The sequence below is a fragment of the Anolis carolinensis genome, chromosome 2 (assembly GCF_035594765.1).
Source record: "Anolis carolinensis isolate JA03-04 chromosome 2, rAnoCar3.1.pri, whole genome shotgun sequence".
Taxonomy (NCBI): Eukaryota; Metazoa; Chordata; class Lepidosauria; order Squamata; family Dactyloidae; genus Anolis; species Anolis carolinensis.
The window spans coordinates 183,061,892-183,084,961 of NC_085842.1; the positions used below are offsets into that span (position 1 = coordinate 183,061,892).

Sequence of the window (23,070 nt, forward strand, 5' to 3'; positions counted from 1 at the left end):
CGGGCTATGCAATTCTTTTGGACTTTACTTACCATATATTTCAGCCTGTATGGAAAACGGGATGGAAATGAAAGAAATCTGGAAAGCTATTGGTTCAGAACTCCTGCTCTAACTATTCAGAGCTGATAACCCCATTATTACTGTTAACTGCTTAATAGTGGACCAACAACCTGACTGCAAATCATAATTTTTTATCGAAAGATTTCATGGTCGGAATCACAGGGTTGTTGTGTGTTTTCCGGCTGTATGGCCATGTTCCAGAAGTATTATCTCCTGATGTTTTGCCCACATCTATGGCAGCCATCCTCAGAGATTGTGTGGTATATCTCACAACCTCTGAGGATGCCTGCCATAGATGTGGGCGAAACGTCAGGAGAGAATACTTCTGGAACATGGCCATACAGTCCAGAAAACGCACAACAACTCAAAGCATAATTGATTCATAGGCAATGGATTGGGGAGAAATGAGTTGAGCAAGTTGAAGTTAGGATGTTCAGGAGAAATGCAAAGTATGAAAGGTCTAGTACAGCCAGCCTTCCAAATCAACAGATTGAATCCTCCATTGCTTGAAAATATTCCCCCAAAAAGTCCATAAAACAAATCTTGATTTTGCCATTTTATAAAAGAGACACCATTTTACTTTACAATTGTATTTAATGGGACTCGAGCATCCATGTATTTTGGCATCCAAACAGAAAAGGGGGACCAAACCTCAGCAGATACCATGATTCTTGAGGAGCACAGCATGTCTTAATGGCTGCCTAATTATTTCTGATAATCTTAACTTTTCATTTTAAAAAAGATTTCTAGACCTAATGCATGAGTAAACAGTGCCTAATGGACTCTGAGAAGCCAAGGAGATGACAGAGTATGACTTCTAATGATCAGAGATGGAGCAACAGTCCTTGAATTGCTCTTAGATTCCTCTCCATAAGTAATAGAGGCATAGTCAATTACCCAAATGATCCAAATTTGCTTAAATGACATACTTTATACCATCTGGAGAATACTAATTTAGTTGGTGCAGAATTAAAACTTTTGCAGAAACTATCCCAGTTAAATGAAAACCAATTTGCTCATTGAAATGGCTGGGACCTGAGGCAACACTTGACACTTTTAGAGAAAAAGCACCTCCTTATTGCAGGCTTTTCTTTACAAGTAACATAACTTCTTCAAACAGGATTGGGGTTTGCATCCATGGTGATTGTCTTCTACTGCAACACCTACTACATCATGGTGCTTGCCTGGGGTTTCTACTACCTGGTGAAGTCTTTCACGGCCACCTTGCCCTGGGCCACCTGCGGGAACCCGTGGAATTCCCTGGAGTGCGTTGAGATCTTCCGGCACGAAGACTGCGCCAACGGCACTGCCCATGGCAACCTGACCTGTGATGAACTTTCTGACAAGAGGTCACCAGTCATCGAATTCTGGGAGTGAGTCTGGACACTTCTCTAACCCCCTGGAGCCCTTGAGATGGGTTTATTTTTGGTGCCATCTTGACCAGCCTGCTGGTTTGAGAAAATACCTTCTCCCACAACTTCTTCTCAGTGTTCATGTTTCTTCTTCCTGGTTGCAGGAACAAAGTGCTGAATCTTTCGGGAGGCCTAGAGTTCCCTGGGGCCATCAATTGGGAGGTGACCTTGTGCCTCATCGCCTGCTGGGTCCTTGTCTATTTCTGTGTCTGGAAGGGTGTCAAGTCCACGGGAAAGGTAGGTTGCTTGGAGGAGATATCTTGGCTGGAGAAGGTGCTGGAATCTGAAGGAGAAACAGTGAATCAATTCTAGCAGATGTGAATTTATACTGTAGAATTTGAAACCACAGTACGTGCCATAGTTCAGTGCTATGGAAGTTGTCGGAGTTCTGGTTTTACATCGGCTTTAGCCTTCCCTTGCTTAGTGTGTGGATACCTTTCCAGTCTACAATTCCCAGGAGCGATGACAGTCAAACTGCATTAATTCTACAGTAGAGAGGCACCCATATCCTGTCAGAAACATATGCTGTACTGTATTAAAGTATTCTCAGTTCTCTTTGAAATCATCGTTTTCCCAAGGAGCCATTGCTCCTGGCTCCGTGGCCTACTCTGACTGGTCTCATGCCCATTGAGGAGGCACCACACTTGGATGGGAAGACTTGCATTAACATGTCTGCTTGTACCTCTTTCCTTCCAAAGAACTGGTTCGCCTCCCAGTTTTCATCTTCTCAATGATCTTATACATTTGGTTACTGAGATTGATGGCTAGGGAGATGATTGGTTCTCAAGAATGGTGAGGATTTGTGAGAGTGGGATGACCAGCCCTCTGGCATCACCATCCAGCACCTGCAAACCAGTATTGGGTATAGCTTTATGACACAATGGGGCTGGTGGATTCAACAAGTGCATACTTGCATCCTATCAGTTAGTGTTGGTAGTGACAAGATAAAGTCAAGTATCTAACTCAGTATTATAAATCAAACAAAATGATATAAGTCTCTGCAGTCCTAAAAGGATTAGATTGGCTTAAAGGCAAACCGATTCAGAGTCTCTGCAGTTCTGGAAGGATTCCTCAGGACTCCACAGGTTTTGAAACAATAGTAAAGCCCGCACCACAAAATCCACAGCAGCATATTGATACTGCAAACATAATACCTGAAGCAGAGCCATCAATAAAGAAATAATAAAACATTTGCCGCTTACCAGAAGAAGAGTTACCGAAACTGGGATAAAACCCGGGAACCAGTTGTAAACGGTGTAAACGGATATATTACCACCTACTCCAGTCAATAACCAGCTAGTCAGGATCTACATCAGCATTGACTCTGTCTCCTTGGCTTTACTATTGTTTCAAAACCTGTGGAGTCCTGAGGAATCCTTCCAGAACTGCAGAGACTCTGAATCGGTTTGCCTTTAAGCCAATCTAATCCTTTTAGGACTGCAGAGACTTATATCATCTTGTTTGATTTATAATACTGAGTTAGATACTTTTGGGTTATATACCAAAGGACTGAGCATTGATGTATATGATGCTCTAATATACATATTGTGTACTACTTATGTTTTGAACCATTATTGTGTTTTGTATAGCTCATTACTTTGTTTAGAATAGACATCTGTGTTTATCCAATAAGATAAAGTGAAGATAAAGTGATAGATAGCTCTTTGTAGTTGCTTGTCAGAATTGCGGCTGTATAGGCCCCACTCCTGACTATGCGCATGTTGGGAGCAGTAGCCCCATAATTAGTAATTTGTCATTAGTGACCTCACACACACTTTACACATTTAATGTGAAAAACAGAGGAATAGGGAGCTAGAGGAAATAGAAAATTCTAGAGAGAACGTTGTAGGAATTCCTAGGTGCTCTAGTGCTGTTGTATGGTAAGCTTCCAGTAGAAGTCAACTATGGAGTCATGATGGAAGAACCTCCAAATTACTAGAGAGATGTTCTCCCATTTAAAAAACCTAGCATTTTTTAAATTCACATTTTCACTTTCATGTGTGTCCTGCATGGTGTAGTGGTTTGAGCATTGGACTAAAATTCGGGGAGAGTTCAGGGTTCAAATCCCTGCTTAACCGTGGAAACCCATTGGCATCAGAGGGAAGCAAGAAAAAATCTCCTTGGAACAAATCCTGCAAAGGAAACCCTGTAACATTTACTTTTGTGTCACCATGAAATCAGAAATGGCCTGAAGACACACAATAATTGCAACCATTCATTTCAAATATAGGAGACAGCAGTGGTAGCATGTAGAAATGTTGTCAGTATATATCGGGGTCCTCAAACTTTTCCACGGTCTCTCAGAAGGTTGGGGGGCCCAACTATGATGAAATTGTCCAAAATTAGGATTGTTATTGTTGTGTGCCTTCAAGTCGTTGCAGACTTAGGTCAACCGTAAGTCTAAAGTTTAGGACAGGGGCCAGGTAAAGAACCTTGGAGGATCGCATCCAGCCCATGGGCCTTAGTTTGGGGACCCCTGATCTAGACAATCTCATAAGACCATAGGTAAGGAAAGTGACCCTCAAAGGCCATCTAGACAATCTCATAAGACCATAGATAAGCAAAGAGACCTCCAAAGACCATCTAGATGGTCTCATAAGATCAAAGGTAAGGAAAGTGATCTCCAAAGACCATCTAGATGGTCTCATAAGACCATAGGTAAGGAAAGTGACCTCCAAAGACCATCTAGATGGTCTCATTAAGACCATAGGTAAGGAAAGTGACCTCCAAAGACCATCTAGATGGTTTCATAAGACCATAGGTAAGGAAAGAGACCCTCAAAGGCCATCTAGACAATCTCATAAGACCATAGATAAGCAAAGAGACCTCCAAAGACCATCTAGACGATCTCATAAGACCATAGATAAGCAAAGAGACCTCCAAATACCAGGTAGACTTAGGTCAACCCTAAGTCTAAGTTTAGGACAGGGGCCAGGTAAAGGACCTCCGGCCCACGGGCCTTAGTTTGGGGACCCCTGGTATATATGATACACATGAAAGCGTCGGTCAGGTAGTGGCAAGTAAAAGGCAGGAGAGGTCCTGAATATGTTGCTTCCTGAGACAGAAAATCCAAGAGGACACTCCTCGCCCTCTTTCCAAAGAGCAATGATACATTTATAAGTTCTCCGGTGCTTCTGCCATGGGTGGGAATGGGTGCTGTCCTTCATGTCATTGGGGGATTCCATAGGAAAAACGTTTTGATTTTCAAGCATGACGTGACATCCACAGCCATAGCTCTGGTCTTGCCTCATCTATATAAAGCAGAAGAGGGTAACAAAATACATAGTAGGGCCTCGGAGGGCAGGTTGAACTGTTCCCCTGCCTGCATATTTTGCCCAAAACATTATATGGCCCAGCTGTCGCCTTTTTTTCATTCTAGTAGGGCTTGCTTCCATTTTGGGAGCCCATTTGTGGGGGACAAACAGCAGCTGGGATTTAGCAGCTGTGAGGCAAACATTTGCATGCAGGAAAGTGTTCAGACTTTTTTTCCCCGACTGTTCATGCCAAACTTTATTTCACACTAGTATAAGTATCCAGCATTGCCCAGGTGTCAGGGGGGCTGCTGCCCTACTCCTTTAATCCTCCTGTCTCTATCGCTTTCCTCATATTGTTTCCACTTTCCTTTGTTTTCCTTCCTCCTCCTCCCAATCTCCACTTTTCATATGGGTTTGACAGATAGTCCAGTTTTAACACATAAATCTTCTCCAGGCTCATTTTTTTTTCTTTGGTTGATTGTATTTCTGAGTTTGTCATGGTTGATCTAAGCCCAGAACTGCATCCTGAAGCAAATGCCTTATTTTGCTTCAACTGCTATTTCATATCCTGGGCAAAAGGTGCTCACTTTGCAAAGTATGTGGTCTGATGGGAAACATGAATATCCTTTCTTATTCAAGCTGTTCTGTGGCTGCATTTACTCCCCATCCATTTGTTGGGAATGTGCAGATACTGAGGCAGCTTCCCTTATAAGGTAGAGGTAAAGGTTTTTCCCTGACATTAGGTCCAGTCGTGTCTGACTCTTGGGGTTGCTCATCTCCATTTCTAAGCCAAAGAGCCAGCGTTGTCCATAGACACCTCCTAGGTCATGTGGCCAGTATGACTGCATTGAATGACGTTACCTTCCCACAGAAGCAGTACCTATTGATCTATTCACATTTGCATGTTTTTGAACTGCTACATTGGCAGAAGCTGGGGCTAATAGTGGGAGATCACTCCACTCCCCAGATTCGAACCGCCAACCTTTCGGTCAGCAAGTTCAGCAGCTCAGCGGTTTAATCCACTGAGCCATCGGGGGCTCCTATGAGGTCTGATGGGAAACATGAATATCTTTTCTTATTCAAGCTGTTCTGTGACTAGGTTAAAAAGATTTTCCTCTGACATTAAGTCCAGTCGTGACCAACTCTGGGGGTTGGTGTTCATCTCCATTTCTAAATTGAAGAGCTGGCATTGTCCGTAGACACCTCCAAAGTCATGTGGCTGGCATGACTGCATGGAGCACCGTTACCTTCCCGCCGGAGCGGTACCTATTGATCTACTCACATTTGCATGTTTTTGAACTGCTACATTGGCAGAAGCTGGGGCTAATAGTGGGAGATCACTCCACTCGCCAGATTCGAACCGCCAACCTTTCGGTCAGCAAGTTCGGCAGCTCTGCGGTTTAATCCACTGAGCCATCGGGGGCTCCTATGAGGTCTGATGGGAAAGATGAATATCTTTTCTTATTCAAGCTGTTCTGTGACTAGGTTAAAAAGGTTTTCCCCTGACGTTAAGTCCAGTCATGACTGCCTCTGGGGGTTGGTGCTCATCTCCATTTCTAAGCCGAAGAACCTGCATTGTCCGTAGACACCTCCAAGGTCATGTGGCCGGCATGACTGCATGGAGTGCCGTTACCTTCCCGCCGGAGCGGTACCTATTGATCTACTCACATTTGCATGTTTTCGAACTGCTAGGTTGGCAGGAGCTGGGGCTAACAGCAGGGGCTCATTCCGCTCCCGGGATTTGAACCTGGGACCTTTCGGTCTGCAGGTTCAGCAGCTCAGCACTTTAACACACTTCGCCACCACCAGGGGCCCATTCTGTGGCTACTATCTGCATTTACTCCCCATCAGTTTGTTGGGAATCTGCCGGTATTGAGGCAGCTTTCCTTATAGTGGGCAATATTTCGCACTTACTTCACTTCTTCACTTCACTTTATTTCTTAATTAGTCGCTCTCCACCAGAGTGCTCCGAGCAACTTACAATTTAAAATATCATTCCACAATATAAAAACGTTCAACATAAAAACATTCAACCTAAAAACATTCAACAGTGACTATTTGGCAAATTAGATCTGATTTACTTAAATGCACAACCAAACAGCCAAGTCTTGAGCGCTTTTCCAAAAGGTCGCAACTCCGATATTGCTCTAACATAACTTAGGCCATGGCTCCTCATTTTTCTGGTTGCAAAATTATCCTGAGAAGGAACGTTTCAGCATTCTTGTCTTTAAAGAAGACAAAGAATCGAATAATAATGCTAGTGAGGTTTGTCCGGGATTGTGGCTGTCTGTGGCTCTCAACACATCTTCCAATTGTGGGAGTGGACCAAAACAAAGACAAAAACGTTTTACCCCAACTTTGACTGTCAGTCCAAGCCTGATTTCCCCTGACTATAATTGTCAATCTGAAAAAGGACATTGTGGCAAGTTGGCCATGAGGCAGGGACCTTCCCTTTCTCAGCCTACTGCCAGAGTCTTTCCTAAATGGAAATTCTAGGGTTTAAACTTTAGGCTTACGTGTGCAAAATTTGAGCTCTGTCCCATTCTCAGGCATGTGTCAAAACCTTCTTTGGCCACACAGGGAGCCTATAAAATGTTTCTTTCTCTGTCACACACACACACACACACAGACACACACAAAGGCATGCTTCTTTCCCCCCTCAGACTCCCAGTGCCTGCTTCTCTGTCTCCTCGGCATTGCAAACTGATTTGAAATCCCACCCGTCAGCAAGTTCCACGCCTGAGAGCATCTGACATTTCTCCCCAGACAGCAGCTGGAGGTGGAAGGCAGGAGGCTCAGGGCCCCAGCAGACAAGCAGGCAGGCTGGCAGGCACACACGTGGCACCACTTCCCACACTTGGCCACTGGTGTTCACGTGGCCTGGGTGAGGGAGAGGTTGCCCGTTTGAGAGGCAGATGCTTCTCCAGAGCAGTGTTCATTCTCTCTCTCTCTCTCTCTCAATCTCTCTTTGCTGTGGGTATAGATTGAGATGTAGAGTGATCCTATGAAAATAAGGACAGAGCTTCTGAATGATAAGAAATGCCAGCTGAAATGCCTAAACCAAGGTTCAGGGCTTCTGTCTTTTTTCGGCCCACCTACATTGCCAGATAAGGAGCCCGCAGTGGCACAGTGGGTTAAACCGCTGAACTGCTGAACTTGCTAACCAAAAGGTTGATGGTTCGAATCCAGGGAACGGAGTGAGCTCCCGCTGTTAGCTCCAGCTTCTGCCAACCTAGCAGTTCAAAAACATGCAAACGTGATCAGATCGATGGGTACTGCTCCAGCGGGAAGGTAACAGCGCTCCATACAGACAATGCGGGCTCTTCAGCTTAGAAATGGAGATGAGCACCACCCCCCAGAGTTGGACACAACTAGACTTAATGTCAAGGGAAAACCTTTACCTTACACTGCCAGATAATTACAGTCCCCGAGTTACAAACATCCGACATACAAATGACTCATAGTTCATAATGAGGGTGAGTTCATAATGAGCTGCCCCTTGGAAAGGAAATTCACTCCTGAAAGTGTTATGATCATAGGGAAAAGGGGTTTCCATTGAAACTTTCTCATCAATCCTTGTTTCCATACAAGCCAAACCTTTCAAAATCCAGCTATAACAGGGACAGAAAGAGAGGTGAAATCTTCTGATCAGGGGCACAGACAGCAAAACGAACACCACGGGGGTATTAATCCTTCCCTGTGCTATCCAAAGCCCGCTCTCTCCCTCTTTGTGTGTGTGTGTAGCTGAAGTTGCACTTTCAAAATGTACCTTTTCTGACTTCAAAAACAAACCTACACAACCTCTCTTGTTCGTAACTTGGGGATTGCCTGTAGCGAAGTTTCAATACATTACTGAACAAAACTCTTTAAGTATAGGCAGTGCATTTAGATCTGAATCCTTTGTTCCTTAACGTGTTTCTTCTAATGCCAATTGAGAAAAAAGTTGTTAAGAAGTGGCGCCTAAGCACTGCTTCAAGGAAGACAGTATTGATTACCTGTGGGTTTATTAATCTGTCAGAAGGAAGCGAGATGAAAGCCAGCTCCTTAAAGTGTGTGTGTAGAGAGAGAGACAGAAAGAGAGCACTTCCATCTATAACAGTAGGCACTTTGTAACTGCTGGCATCCCAACAATCTACTGAGTTCATGAATATATGGGTCCGCTGCCTGAGCATCTTAGAGGGTGCCTGTGTAGTTTTACATATCCCGATGCACTAGGAAATCAGTCACTTTCTGATTCTCCAAAATGTTGTGTTTTGGAGAATCATTGTAGTGTAATGGGGTGAATTTCAGGTGTGCCATGATAGTGACTGGAAGAAAATGGAGAAAGGCAGTACATGGATGCTGGGATTTCCTTTCCTTGCACAGCCTAAAGGGGTGTAGGATTTTTGGAAAGTGGGCCCTCGCAGGCTGGATCTACACTGCCATATAATCCAGTTTCTGAATCCAGATTATCTGCTTTGAACCGAATTATAGACTCATATAATCCAGGGTTCTCTAGCAGTGTAGATCTAGCCACAGTCCGTGTTGAGGGCAAGGGGTGGTGGGATGTTTTCATCCTAGGGTTGGACCATAATATTTTGCTTCATGGGGCAAATAGTGTCACCCTTCCAATTACAGGCTTCTGCCAACCTAGCAGTTCTAAAACATGCAAATGTGAGTAGATCAATAGGTACCGCTTCGGTGGAAAGGTAACGGCGCTCCATGCAGTCATGTCAGCCACATGACCATGGAGGTGTCTATGGACAACACCGGGTCTTCAGCTTAGAAATGGAGATGAGCACCAACCTCCAGAGTCAGACACACACCATTACCTATCCAATTACATTGTTCCCTAGACTGGCCAGTATCAATATGGAAAGAAATTGTGAGGTTTTCAGAGATAGAAAGTAAAGCAAACCACAGCCACCCATACACTACATGGGGACGATGGATTATAGTGAGACACAAACACCCTGCTATGGTAATGAATACAAGTATAAACCTGGGTAAATTGGCCACATGGACAGGCTTTTCCCATACATCTGTCACAAAACCTAAAAGTAACAAATGACCAAAAAGTTGTTAAATTAGTTGCCTTGTTGTACCAAGAATATAACAAAGTTCCCTTTGAAAAGAAAAACATTGTTGAGAAAGTAACAGTTTCTAATTATTTTCAAGTTAACACATTTTAAGAGGCATTTTGACAGGACATACTCTCTTATCTGTGAAAAGGGTTTGGGGGATACCTTATAAAGTAACAAAAAGTACTGGGAAAATAATGATAAAAGCAACAAGAAAAGTATTTTTATCATCATTATGAGGCCTCTTCTCCACTTCCATATAAAATCCAGATTAGCTGCTTTGAACCAGATTATATAACAGTGTAGACTCATAATGTGGATTCTCTGCTTTGAGGATCTGAATTATATGGCAGTGTAGAAGGACCCTTAGGCCCCTTCTACACTGCCATACAAAATCCAGATTATTTGCTTTGAACTGGATTGTTTGACAATGTAGACTCATATAATCCAGTTCAAAGCAAATAATGTGGATTATCTGCTTTGATCATCTGGATTATATGGCAGTGTAGAAGGGGCCTAAGTCACTTTAATCAGTAACCGTCCTGAGTCCCCTCAGGGAGATAGGTGCGGGGTATAAATAAAGTGTTATTATTATTATAACAAAACAAATTACTCTCCAACAGCTGGCACCAAATCACCCCTCCTTCCCTTATGTTTTCCCAGCAATAAAAATAATGGCAATGATCAGGATAAGGAATTAAAACGGGAATTTACTGCCCTTTCATGACACCTGGAATCAAGCAGCCAACTTTGAGCACTTTATTCTGCTTAATGGTGAAGCCAGCCTTGCTTTCTCCACCCACCCATTCTGCCCTTTGGGGTTTAAAAAGAAAACTTCACTTCAATCTGAAATGTCAGTGGATGACTGTTTCCCAAACAATTCAACGTCAATGCGCTAACACTGACATTTTCGAGGTTTGACAAGAATCCGCGACTACTGAATTTTTGAAATCGCAGTGGAAGCTCAGGGATGGTCAGTAGTTTCCCTGCTGAATGTGTTAGGCCCCTTCTGCACTGCCATATAAAATCCCGATTACAGTAGAGTCTCACTTATCCAACGTTCTGGATTATCCAATGCATTTTTGTAGTCAATGTTTTCAATACATCGTGATATTTTGGTGCTAAATTCATAAATACAGTAATTACTACGTAGCATTCCTGCATATTGAACTACTTTTTCTGTCAAATTTGTTGTATAACTTGATGTTTTGGTGCTTAATTTGTAAAATCATAACCTAATTTGATGTTTAATAGGCTTCTCCTTAATCTCTCCTTATTATCCAACATATTCGCTTATCCAACGTTCTGCCAGCCTGTTTATGTTGGATAAGTAAGACTCTACTGTATCTTTTTTAAACTGGATTACATGGCAGTATATACTCATATAATCCAGTTCAATGCAGATAATGGCAGTGTAGATCCATCCTGAATAATGTGGCAAAAAAGTGAAAGGTTAATTCGTCCCAGGAGAACCTAAAAGAAGCACCAAGTCTTTCTACTCTCAGAACCTTTTCTGGCTTTTTTGGATGCCTGAGCAGGGAAATGGTGGCCAGGGCTTCACATTGTCTTCTTTGAACTGGATTATATGAGTCTACACTGCCATATGATCCAGTTCAAAGCAGATCTTTCCCTCTCTGTGATATGATCTTCAACATCTATAGGACTTATATATGAGGTAAATTTATACATGAGTATATACCGTAGTTCCTGCACTCCCAATTATGGTTGGCACAGACAAAGGCAAAGGCTTCTCCTTTCATTTCTGGCTCTGGAGGCGGTACTCACCTCTGGCTCTGCGGGAGGTGCTCTTCATTTTCAAACTGAGGAGCCTGCATTGTCACCTCCTGGTTGTGTGACTGGCATGACTGCTTAGAGCATCTTTTGTGCCTTTCCTAGTATCTATTTTTTCTACTCACATATGCATGTTTTCAAACTGCAAATTAGCTAGGGCTAATAGCGGGAGCTCACCCCGTCCCATGGATATGAACTGCCAACCTTCAGGTTAGTGGTTCAGCAGCACAAGGGTTTAACCCATTGTGCCACCATAGCCATGTTGTGGTAATCTCTGAGCGGTTAGACTCAATTTAACCCTCTCTGGGGGGGATTCCACCAAAAATCAGCCGAGTAGCAAAAGCAGAAGCTTTCAAATGCAACAGTCACTTACACGGGGTGAGCAAGAGAAGCCTTTGACCATTTAGGATTGCAATGGACTGCAGAGTCTCAGTAAAAGTTCAAAAAATATTTATTCAGGTAAAAAGAACTCCATTGTAGATAGAAAGGCTTGGGAGCTGTCTAGTCTACTCTAGACTGGTTTCTAAGGAAAAATAAGAATGGAAAAATAACAAATATCTAAATAGTTACATCTTGCCAGGAGAGATGGCGAGATGCTTCTTGCTAGAAGAACAAAGGGAGAAGAGACTGAACCAAAATGGTTCGAACTTCATGGTCCAGTTTATTGGGGCCATAAAAGACATTCTGACCAATGAGAAGTTACTGACCCTAGAGATTCACATTTCTACTAACTTCAAAGTAAGGGATGTGACGTAAACAGGATAGAGTGAAACACAGTAAAGCCTGTCTAGGCATGCTTTGGAAACAGGGAAAGGATTCCCTCAATCTAACTCTATCATCTATCTGACTACATTTAGACTTGAGTAGTCCAGGGTGATTCCCAACAGGCCACACAATATGTATTGTGCATTTTATTTATTCATGATATGTGAAGAAGTGCATATGAGATTAAAAAAAAGCATTTCTTGTCTAAATTTGCATGTGATCTCCAAGATGTCCCATTACGTAGGTAAATGCAAACATGGGTATTCTCAGATCCGAATTCCAAAAGACTTAGAGTTCCAAACCTTTTGGATAAAGGATACTCAACCTGTAAAGACTATGAACTAATGGTAACAGATTGCATTTTTGGAGAAACCCTCCAATCTCTGATCTCTCTCCCTGCTCCCTTTTTCTCTCTTTCAACCCAGATTGTCTACTTCACTGCTACATTCCCTTATGTGGTGCTCATAATACTACTTATTCGAGGGGTGATGCTGCCTGGAGCTCAGGATGGGATCATCTACTATCTCAAACCCGACTGGTCCAAACTGGCCGCCCCTCAGGTAAGTGGAGGGCCTGGACGAGAGTGGGGCTGGGTGGAGCTGAAGTGGGTTGACAACTTATTAACTGCCTTCTGTAGCTGGAACAGCACTTTGGTATGTAGAAATCAATAGAGAACACTCAACAGTGCAATGCCTTAAAGCAAATTTCTAATCCCATCTTGTAAAAAAAAAATCCAAAAGCAAACAGTTGTGAATATAAATCTAGATATGAGGAAGACATAAATCCCAAAATGTTAGGAGCACATGGTTTAGTGTTGTTGTGTGCATTCAAGTATTTTCTAAATGATGGTGACCATATCACAGAATTTTCCTGGCAAAATTTGTCTAGAAGAGGTTTGCTCCTGCCTTCCTCGGTGGCTGAGAGTGTGACTTAGGGCCCTTCCACACAGCCATATAACCCAGAATATCAAGGCAGAAAATCCCACAATATCTGCTTTAAACTGGCTTATGTGAGTCCACACTGCCATATATTCCAGTTCAAAGCAGATAATGTGGGATTTTATTCAGCTGTGTGGAAGGGGCCTCAGCCAAGGTCACCCAGTGGGTTTGATGACCAAGTGGAGATTCGATCCCTGGTCTCCAGAGTTGTAGCTCAGTGCTCAAATCACTATACCACAGTGTTCCTAAGCTAACACAAGGTGCTACAAATCTTTTGTTTTATTCATGGCTGTCCTGAAGAATTTTAGTACCTAAAGCTGAATCTACACTGCCATATAATGCAGTATGCCACTGCATTATACAGTCAGTGCAGACCCTGATAATATAGTTCAGTGCCGTTAAACTGCATTATACAGGTTTACACTGACCACACAGTGCAGTTCCAAACTGCCTTATATGGTAGTGTAAATCCAGCCTGAGACAGATTATCATATACAGTAGAGTCTCACTTATCCAACACTCGCTTATCCAACGTTCTGGATTATCCAACGCATTTTTGTAGTCAATGTTTTCAATACATCGTGATATTTTGGTGCTAAATTTGTAAATACAGTAATTACTACATAGTATTACTGCGTATTGAACTACCTTTTATGTCGAATTTGTTGTATAACATGATGTTTTGGTGCTTAATTTGTAAAATCATAATCTAATTTTATATTTAATAGGCTTTTCTTTAATCCCTCCTTATTATCCAACATATTCGCTTATCCAACGTTCTGCCTGTCTGTTTATGTTGGATAAGTGAGACTCTACTGTATGACAGATTTGTGTGGCTCTCTTTTAAGAATATTATTTTTATGTGCATCATAGTAATAATACAGATTCTATTCAAAGCATAACATTTAATGAGTCCACAACATCTGTGACCAGGAGCTATTTTGGTCCAAAAAAAGTTAAAATGTTCAAGCTCTGATTTTATTTACTGTTTATACTCCACTCTGTGAGATTTGCAAGTCCTGGAAAGTGTTTTAGAAACTGAGTAGCAAATGACATGAACGAATTGAATAAGCCACTCAAAGTAGTAAACAGCACTTAAAACCTTTCACAATGGGAAGGTTGAAGGGGCTGGTTGGAAAACTGGCAACTCTGTTCAGGAGTGCCTTGGAGCCAAGGACTTCAAGTTTCATCTCCAATCCCTGTCTCAATCTCTCTCTCTTTCTCTTTCTTGTTCCCTTGCAGGTGTGGATCGATGCCGGGACCCAAATCTTTTTCTCGTATGCCATAGGACTGGGGGCGCTCACTGCCCTGGGCAGCTATAACCGGTTCAACAACAATTGCTATAAGTGAGAGCCCATTTCCTATGTAGCTATCTGAAGGCAAGCCAGCAGGGCATGGGAAGACTTGGTGCTATTCCCTGAAGGGTTGCCACCATTTCCCCCCATCCACCCCAGCCCTGGCTCCTGACCACTTGATAGACATTCAACAGGCCAAGCACCATCACCCATTGCCTCCAAGCTAGGAAGAGCTGACCTGTTGGTTTGTGAAGACGTTAGCCAGAGGTCTCCATACCACACAGAAGGTGTCACCTGCTGTTTTCTGCACATCAAAGGGATGTTAAAGGAGGAAGAACCAGCTTTTGTTTACTACTTGGTTATTTATGTCCAGTTTGCAACCCAAGTGATTGAGTCATCTAGGGTGCAGAGCAGCTTTTCTCAAGAGCCTATTAAAAAGGCATGGCAGAGTAGGACAGGGAGAGGAAAACATTCCCTTTGCCCTCTCTCTAGTTTCCTGTTTTCTCATACTTTATTGCATTCTGAGCTGCAAGTTAAAAGTGAAGATGACCAAGGAGGGCAGAAGGTATATCGCAATCTATTTGCAGATACCTGGAAGATTAGTCAAAGCAGATGCTCAAAGACTTCTCATTCCCACTATATTCAGGAGCAGATCAGCTAATAATGCCTTTCCTATTTCTAGAATGAATAAAGCTTAGAGGGACCAGGAATGCATTTTTGAGTGGAAGGACTTTTGAGTCCCTTTCAGTTCTGGTGCTCAAATTTAAAACGTCTTAGTATATATGTTTTTTGCACTATGTTGGGTTTTTTTTTTTAAAAAAAATCTATTACAACAAATGAGATTTCTATCCATTTTGTGATTTGAAAGAGGGCCATGAATTCAATTATTAAATCTCATTATTCATTTTAATAGCTTTATGTAGTTTTTTTTTAGTAGCCTTAAAAAACTGAAGAAGTCCATACATATTCAAAGACAACTCCATGGAAAAATACAGAGAAAAAACCATTTTCCATCTCCTATCCTCTCCCCCTACTGAGATCATTGCGTACTTTGAACTCAGTTTTGCAGGAACTGAGTGTGTACCCAGTTGGATTAAAAAGATCAGAAAGTCCCAGGTGTTTCTGTTCTTTCTTATTTGATTATTTATTGTGCACATTTTCTCACAGAATACCAGAAAGAAAAGGAACAAAATCTAAAGCTTTTCAATCCGTCTACATGTGCCCAAGTTCATACCTCGACGACTGCAAATGTTCATAACCTGTGGCTGAATTTAGTAGTCAACTTATTTTTTTTCTTAGTGCCTGTAAATTCCAATCCCAGCATAATTCCATAGTGCCTGTCATGGTAAGACCATGCCTAGACAAGCTGGATCCTGTAACCAGAATCCTTTTAATAAAAGAAAGGACTTTTTGAAAGATTTGTTCATTTATGTGTTTGTATAGAAAGATGAACTGAGCCTTGTGCGCAGTGACTGCTATAGACATTTCTCACAAGCCGTGCCACAATGGAGTGCTCTAAGAGAAAAAGTGGAAAATTACTGAAAAGGCTTATAGTATGGGCTTTCTGCCACTATCCAGCGGCCACAGGATTGGTCAGTTCTGATACTGAAATTTGGTGACAGTCGCTGAATTTTCCAGTACCAAAGTTGCTGCCCAAATTCAGCAGACCCTGTAGCAGCTCTTTTATGATGCAAGAGATATTCGAGCTAACCCACTGAGTATTGCCAGATTGCAAAGCACATAGGGCAGTGGTTCTCAACCTGTGGGTCCTACAATTCCCAGAAATCCCAGCCAGTTTACCAGCTGTTAGGATTTCTGGGAGTTGAAGAACAAAATATCTGGGACCCACAGGTTGAGAACCACTGACATAGGGCAAAGAGAAGGGAGAGAAGGAAAAAGAGCAATCTGATATAGTTTCTGTAACATGGATGGTGGGGATAAGAGCAGCAGGACCTTCAAAACAGGGAAACAAGAGCTGCCTAAACCTCCAAGGCTGTGAGTTTCCCATTCTTGCTTTGGAGTGAGTCTTGAGCCATTAGGAGCTATTAGTATCCCAAAGAAATATGAAGCATGAAGATCATTTAAGTAGGAAACCTTTGTCTGTCCACCAGAAGTTTTCGATACCTAGTACAGTAGAGTCTCACTTATCCAAGTTTCTGGATTATCCAAGCCATTTTTTTAGTCAATGTTTTCAATATATCATGATATTTTGGTGCTAAATTCGTAAATACAGTAATTACAACATAACATTACTGTGTATTGAACTGCCTTTTCTGTCAAATTTGTTGTAAAACATGATGTTTTGATGCTTAATTTGTAAAATCATAACCTAATTTGATGTTTAATAGACTTTTCCTTAATCCCTCCTTATTATCCAAGATATTTGCTTATCCAAGCTTCTGCCGGCCCATTTAGCTTGGATAAGTGAGGCCCGGTGGCGAAGTGCGCTAAAGCACTGAGCTGGAGACCAAAAGGTCCCAGGTTCAATCCCCGGGAGCGGCGTGAGCGGCCGCTGTTCGCTTCAGCTTCTGCCAACCTAGCAGTTCGAAAACATGCCAATGTGAGTAGATCAATAGGTAACGCCCCGGCGGAAAGGTAACGGCGCACCATGCAGTCATGCTGGCCACATGACCTTGGAGGTGTCTACGGACAACGGCAGCTCTTCGGCTTAGAAATGGAGATGAGCACCAACCCCCAAAGTCAGACATGACTGGACTTAACGTCAGGGGAAAACCTTTACCTACCTAAGTGAGACTCTACTGTACTTCATATTTTGGCCTTTTCATCTGAAGCCTCTGGAGTCCAACATACCTAGAAGGATAAGGGTTCTGCTCCCTTGTTTTGTACAGTTTTGATAAAGTAGCTTAAAATTTGCCACTAAACTGAAAACAGTTTCTTCAGATGTTGGCAACTGAGCAGTCTGTAGCTTCTACTACCAAATATTCCAATGAATGGGATATTTAGGAATCTTCTCCGTGCAGAATTAGCTGTGGAGTGAGTATGCATAGGATCACACTAACAGTGGAAAGGAGACAAAAGGAAAAAACACTTAAATAAAAACCTTTTGACCATACCAGGACTGAATCATTACCTTCTCTTGGAACAATTTCTCCCCATAGAGATGTTCAATGTGTTGTCGAAGGCTTTCATGGCTGGGATCACAGGGTTGTTGTATATCTTTCGGGCTGTGTGGCCATGTTCCAGAAATATTCTCTCCTGATGTTTCGCCCACATCTATGGCAGGCATCCTCAGAGGTTGTGAGGTACCTCACATAGGTACCTGCCATAGATGTGGGCGAAACGTCGGGAGAGAATACTTCTGGAACATGGCCACACAGCCCGAAAGACATACAACAACCCTGTGATCCCAGCCATGAAAGCCTTCGACAACACATTACCTTCTCTGTTTACTCACAAGGCTGATGAAATGTTTTATGAATCCAGCAATGAGGAGCTGCCACAAATCCATTAAAAAATCCTGAATGCCCAACACAGCTCAGTTCTAGTGAATGGAACAAAGAGCAAGCAACCTGTGCCACCTTCAAGGCTCTTTCTGCCTTTGGACTAACCAGGTTTCCTCAAACCACAGCCCTCCAGCTGTTTGGGCCTCCAACTCTCAAAAGCCTTAGCCAACTTGTCCAATGGTCAGGAATTCTTGGGTTTGGAAGCCCAAACAACTGGAGGACCACAGTTTGAGGATGCCTGGTTAGTCCAAGAACCTTGAAAGTGGCACAGGTTGCTTTGCCCTTTGTTCCATTCACTAGAACTGAGCTGTGTTGGGCATTCAGAGCTAAACAACAAAACTCCATACTATAGCATGGTCTCAAGGAGTGCTTGGAGGTTCCTCCGCCAAACTATCTCTGCACCTCCACTTCTGCCCAGTATGCAACATATCCTTCCTAGTGGTGCTCGATTTCAGGTCCCAGCAATTTTAGTTAGTATAGCAAGTGGTTGCCCAACTATCTGGAGGACCACAAATTGTCCACACATGTCCTAATCAACTGCTTGGATATGCATGCATGCTTGCCCAATGAAATGCTCTACATATCTTTCCAACCCCAAGCTTTATTGTTTTGGGTTGAGTGGCAACCCTTCACTGCCAACCTTCACCTGGTCTTATGAGATCACTGAAAAAATACATGGATGACATAAGTCTAACCCTCTTGCGTTCACCTCCATGCTTCCTCTTCTTGCTTCTGTGGCACAGACCCTCCCTTGCCACCAAACCTCTCTGCCTCCTGCTTCTATCAATTCTTCAGCAACCTGATCCCATGCAACATTAGGCATGCCTAATTCCCATTAAGCCCAGGATCACCTGTTTCTCTTTTTGAGCTTCGGATCTCCTAATACACAGCCATCAAGTTCTAGAATTGTTGTCGTGCCTGCCAGTGGAAAATGGATGTCCTTGTCCTCTGCTGACAAGATGCCAAGCCCATGACTTTGTATCTGCTCACTGAGTTTATTAGGCATTGCTGGTGAAATCTGCCTTTTCTTTCTTATTTCTTACCAAATAAGAATATTTAAAAGTAAAATGAGTTGCTATCTTAGTATCAAGTGCCCCTTCAAATGTAGTTAGCTGCATTCTAGTGGTGCTTTTTAAAAACTAGAACTTTACTTCCTCAAGTCTCCCAACTGAAATAGCTACTGCTTGGCTACCTTCTAAAATATTTGAATCAAGAAATAAAAAGATGCACCCCTCCAGATGTTGGACTGCAGGTCCCAGCAGTTCTAGACAGCATAGCCAATGGTAAGAAATGCTGATCTGAATTCTACAGAGCAGAACACATTAGCTTCACATTCCTCTTACCATTACCTCTGAACCCACAAAAGCACACAAGCCATGGGATATTCCTATTATTTAGCAAGGCCACAAATAACCATATAAGTAACTAAAATATTCAGTTATATATGCAAAAGGAATGTTATTAAATTACTGTTGTACTTACTAGTTTCTATAATAATAATAATAATAATAATAATAATAATAATAATAATAATAATAATAATTTTATTTTTGTACCCCACCACCATCTCCCCAGAGGGACTCGGGGCGGCTTACAGATATAAAACCAGCATACGGTAATATCAAATATAAAAACACACAAATAAATTTAAAAGGCATAAAAAAGAGTAGTTACAGTCTGCCTTCCACATTTGCATATACAGTAGAGTCTCACTTATCCAACACTCGCTTATCCAACGTTCTGGATTATCCAACACATTTTTGTAGTCAATGTTTTCAATACATCGTGATATTTTGGTGCTAAATTTGTAAATACAGTAATTACTACATAGAATTACTGCATATTGAACTACTTTTTCTGTCAGCATGGTGTTTTGGTGCTTAATTTGTAAAATTATAACCTATTTTGTTGTTTAATAGGCTTCTCCTTAATCTCTCCTTATTATCCAACATATTCGCTGATCCAACGTTCTGCCGGTCTGTTTATGTTGGATAAGTGAGACTCTACTGTTTAACTTTTGCAATTTTGATTATATGTGAATTTAATACATTATCTCTGGGATTCTCTAGATCATTCAGCATAACTAAGAGGTAAACTTCTTCCAGAGGTTCACCATATAGTAGCTTTGAGGAACGTAGAGGTTCCTAGAGAGAACATTTCTCTAGGCATTTGTAGGTGCTTTGGCTGGAAGCTGATTACAGAGTTGTGCTGGAGGACTTAGATAATCTAGAAAAGTGTCCCCATGGATAAAAAAGTGGTTTTACTTATTCATGGATTTCTGTTCCAACCAGCTCAATGTTCTTTGTGCCGATTACCAGTCACTTTCCAGAGTCCCAGGCAGCTTCAGTAAAAACCCCTTCCCATTCCTTTCCGCTCCAACAGTATTGACCTTACTTAGTCTTTACCTTCCCTCCCCAGAGACGCCATCATCCTGGCGCTTATCAATAGTGGGACCAGCTTCTTCTCCGGCTTCGTGGTTTTCTCCATTCTGGGCTTCATGGCAGCAGAGCAGGGAGTAGACATTTCCAAAGTGGCCGAGTCAGGTGAGTGCACCAGCAAGACACTTTACCTGAGAGTATGAGTGCTTGGTTGAGTCCCTGTTTCTGTGATAAGTTACTTAAGATCAGGGGAGAGAAATCAACCCGTCCAAAGGTATTTGCACAATATGACTTAGATGCAGGCTTTCGAACAGACCCATATCTCCCCATATGATCCTGATTGAAAGAGCTCCTTCTTCCAACCCCTCCATTTTTACAGATATGGTTGGTGAAGGAACCTTCTCAAAGGATGCCCCAAGTTTCTGAAACTAGGATGCCTGAAACAGCTCCTCCTTACTGTCTCTTCATCAGAAGACAAAGAGTGTATCTACACTGTAAAATTAATGCTGGGAAGATTGTGGGTAGAAATTGGAGAGAGTTGGGAAAGATACTTAGTTTTAAATGTAATTTTAATTTTATGAGTATTTTTGTTGTCTTTTAATTGTATTTTAAGTTGTATCTATGACATAAATATGTAATTTTTAATTTTTTAATGTTTTTAAATGTATTGGGTTGTGTCATGTTATTGTAAGCCACCTTGAGTCTCCATGGGGAGAAAGGTGGGGTAAAAATAAAGGTTATTATTATTATTATTTTAATAATTTTAATAATAATAATACTTTGGACAGAAAAACAAGAAAACTCATGACCATTCATCATTCGCTGCACCCTTGCAGTGATGTTGACCAGCAATATCTGCCTAGAAGATCAGGGGGCAGAGGACTCTTACAAGTCAACAAGCAGTAAAAGAAGAAGAACATGCCCTGGCAGAATATGTAAAGCAAAGTGAAGAACCTGCTTTGATTGAAGTCAAAAATCAGAAACTCCTCAAAGCACAGCAGACAAAAATCAGTACAAGAAAACCACACTACAAACTAGAGCTGACAGCTAGCACAACAAAACAAACCGACGACATTGATCATCTCCTCAGCTGCTGTAAGAAAATTGCACAGACAGACTACAAACAGAGGCACAACTACGTGGCCCAAATGATTCATTGGAACGTATGCCTCAAGTACCACCTCCCAGCAGTAAAGAATTGGTGGGATCACAAACCTGAAAAAGTATTGGAAAATGAGCACACAAAGATACTGTGGGACTTCCAGATCCAGACTGACAAAGTTCTGGAACACAACACACCAGACATCACAGTTGTGGAAAAGAAAAAGGTTTGGGTCATTGATATCGCCATCCCAGGTGACAGTCGCATTGACGAAAAACAACAGGAAAAACTCAGCCACTATCAGTACCTCAAGATTGAACTTCAAAGACTTGACAGAAACCAGTGCAGGTGGTCCCATTGGTGATCGGCACATTGGGTGCCGTGCCAAAAGATCTCAGTCAGCATTTGGAAACAATAGACATTGACAAAATCACAATCTGCCAACTGCAAAAGGGATCTGCACGCATCATCCGAAAATACATCACACAGTCCTAGACACTTGGGAAGTGTTCGACTTGTGATTTTGCTGTGTCATAATAATAATAATAATAATAATCTGACTGGCACAACTGTCAAGGACAGAACGCCACAAGATAAGATATAACAAAGTTTATTGGAGTTACAGAACCAAAAATGCCCGTAAAAGACAAGGGCTAGGCAAACATTGGCCTTAAAAGTAAAAAGACACAAGGAAAACGTCCAAAAGATAAACCGGATTAAACCGGAGTTTAATCCGGGTTAAACCAAAAAAAGCTTACTTCAGCCTGGGACTAAAACAAACAAAAACTGGTGAACAAAAGGTTCAAAGGAATACAAAAAACTGGCAGCAGATGCTTCTCTGCTGCCAAAAGCTATGTTTGAGTAACTAAGAGGTTACTCCTCCACACAGCAAGCAATTTCCAGATACAAACGCAGCATTCAAGGGCAGAAGCGGTCAGCGAAGTTCCAATCCGGTCCGAAGGTCTTAAGGCAGGTACAGACGTTTGTAGTTCACCAGGTCCAACGATAATCACAGGAAGGAGAGTCCGAGGCCGTAGTCAGTCAGTCAGTCAGTCAGTCCAGAATAAACAGATGGCGTCCGTCAAGAAGACGACGGAGGTCCAAGCTATTAAGATTAAGCACAGGTTGCACAACAAAAGCCCACACAGTTCCTCCCGCCGTCTATGCCCAGTGTCCTTGGTAACTTACGTAGTCAGCAAACGAATCACACCCGTCTTCAGGAATTTCCCACACAGAGCCCAAGCGTTCGTCCAGATTACCTTGCCCAACGCAATTAGCCATTGCTTCCAAACCCCATTTTATGCCAGTTTACAGCTCCTCATCACTATCAGCTGTTACACTAATTCCAGGCGTTTCCTCATCACTTTCCTCATCAGAACTGAAACACCTTTGACTACGCCCCACAGCATCCCCAGCTGTGGATCCCGTCCCATCCCTCCAGCTTGTCCACGGGTCTAATCCTGAAGGTCCCCAATAGCCTTCCATACTATCATTGCCAGTGGCACCCAAATCCTCCCTCACATGAGTCCATTCCATGTCATCCTCCTCTGA

At 42.3% G+C, this 23,070-nt stretch overlaps 1 protein-coding gene across 3 annotated transcripts in view; it reads left to right on the top strand.

Moving 5' to 3' along the window:
- Positions 1 to 23,070, top strand: part of slc6a8 (solute carrier family 6 member 8) — a 70,274-nt gene that overhangs the window by 16,131 nt on the left and 31,073 nt on the right. For all 3 annotated transcript variants that reach the window (XR_010003123.1, XM_062971257.1, XM_062971258.1), the window contains exons 3-7: positions 1,181 to 1,433; positions 1,577 to 1,709; positions 12,768 to 12,902; positions 14,523 to 14,626; positions 20,458 to 20,582. Coding sequence is in view for 2 of the 3 variants with exons in the window: in XM_062971257.1 (XP_062827327.1) it covers positions 1,181 to 1,433; positions 1,577 to 1,709; positions 12,768 to 12,902; positions 14,523 to 14,626; positions 20,458 to 20,582 (750 nt within the window). In the remaining variant the exon portion in view is untranslated. The remainder of the gene's footprint in view (positions 1 to 1,180; positions 1,434 to 1,576; positions 1,710 to 12,767; positions 12,903 to 14,522; positions 14,627 to 20,457; positions 20,583 to 23,070) is intronic.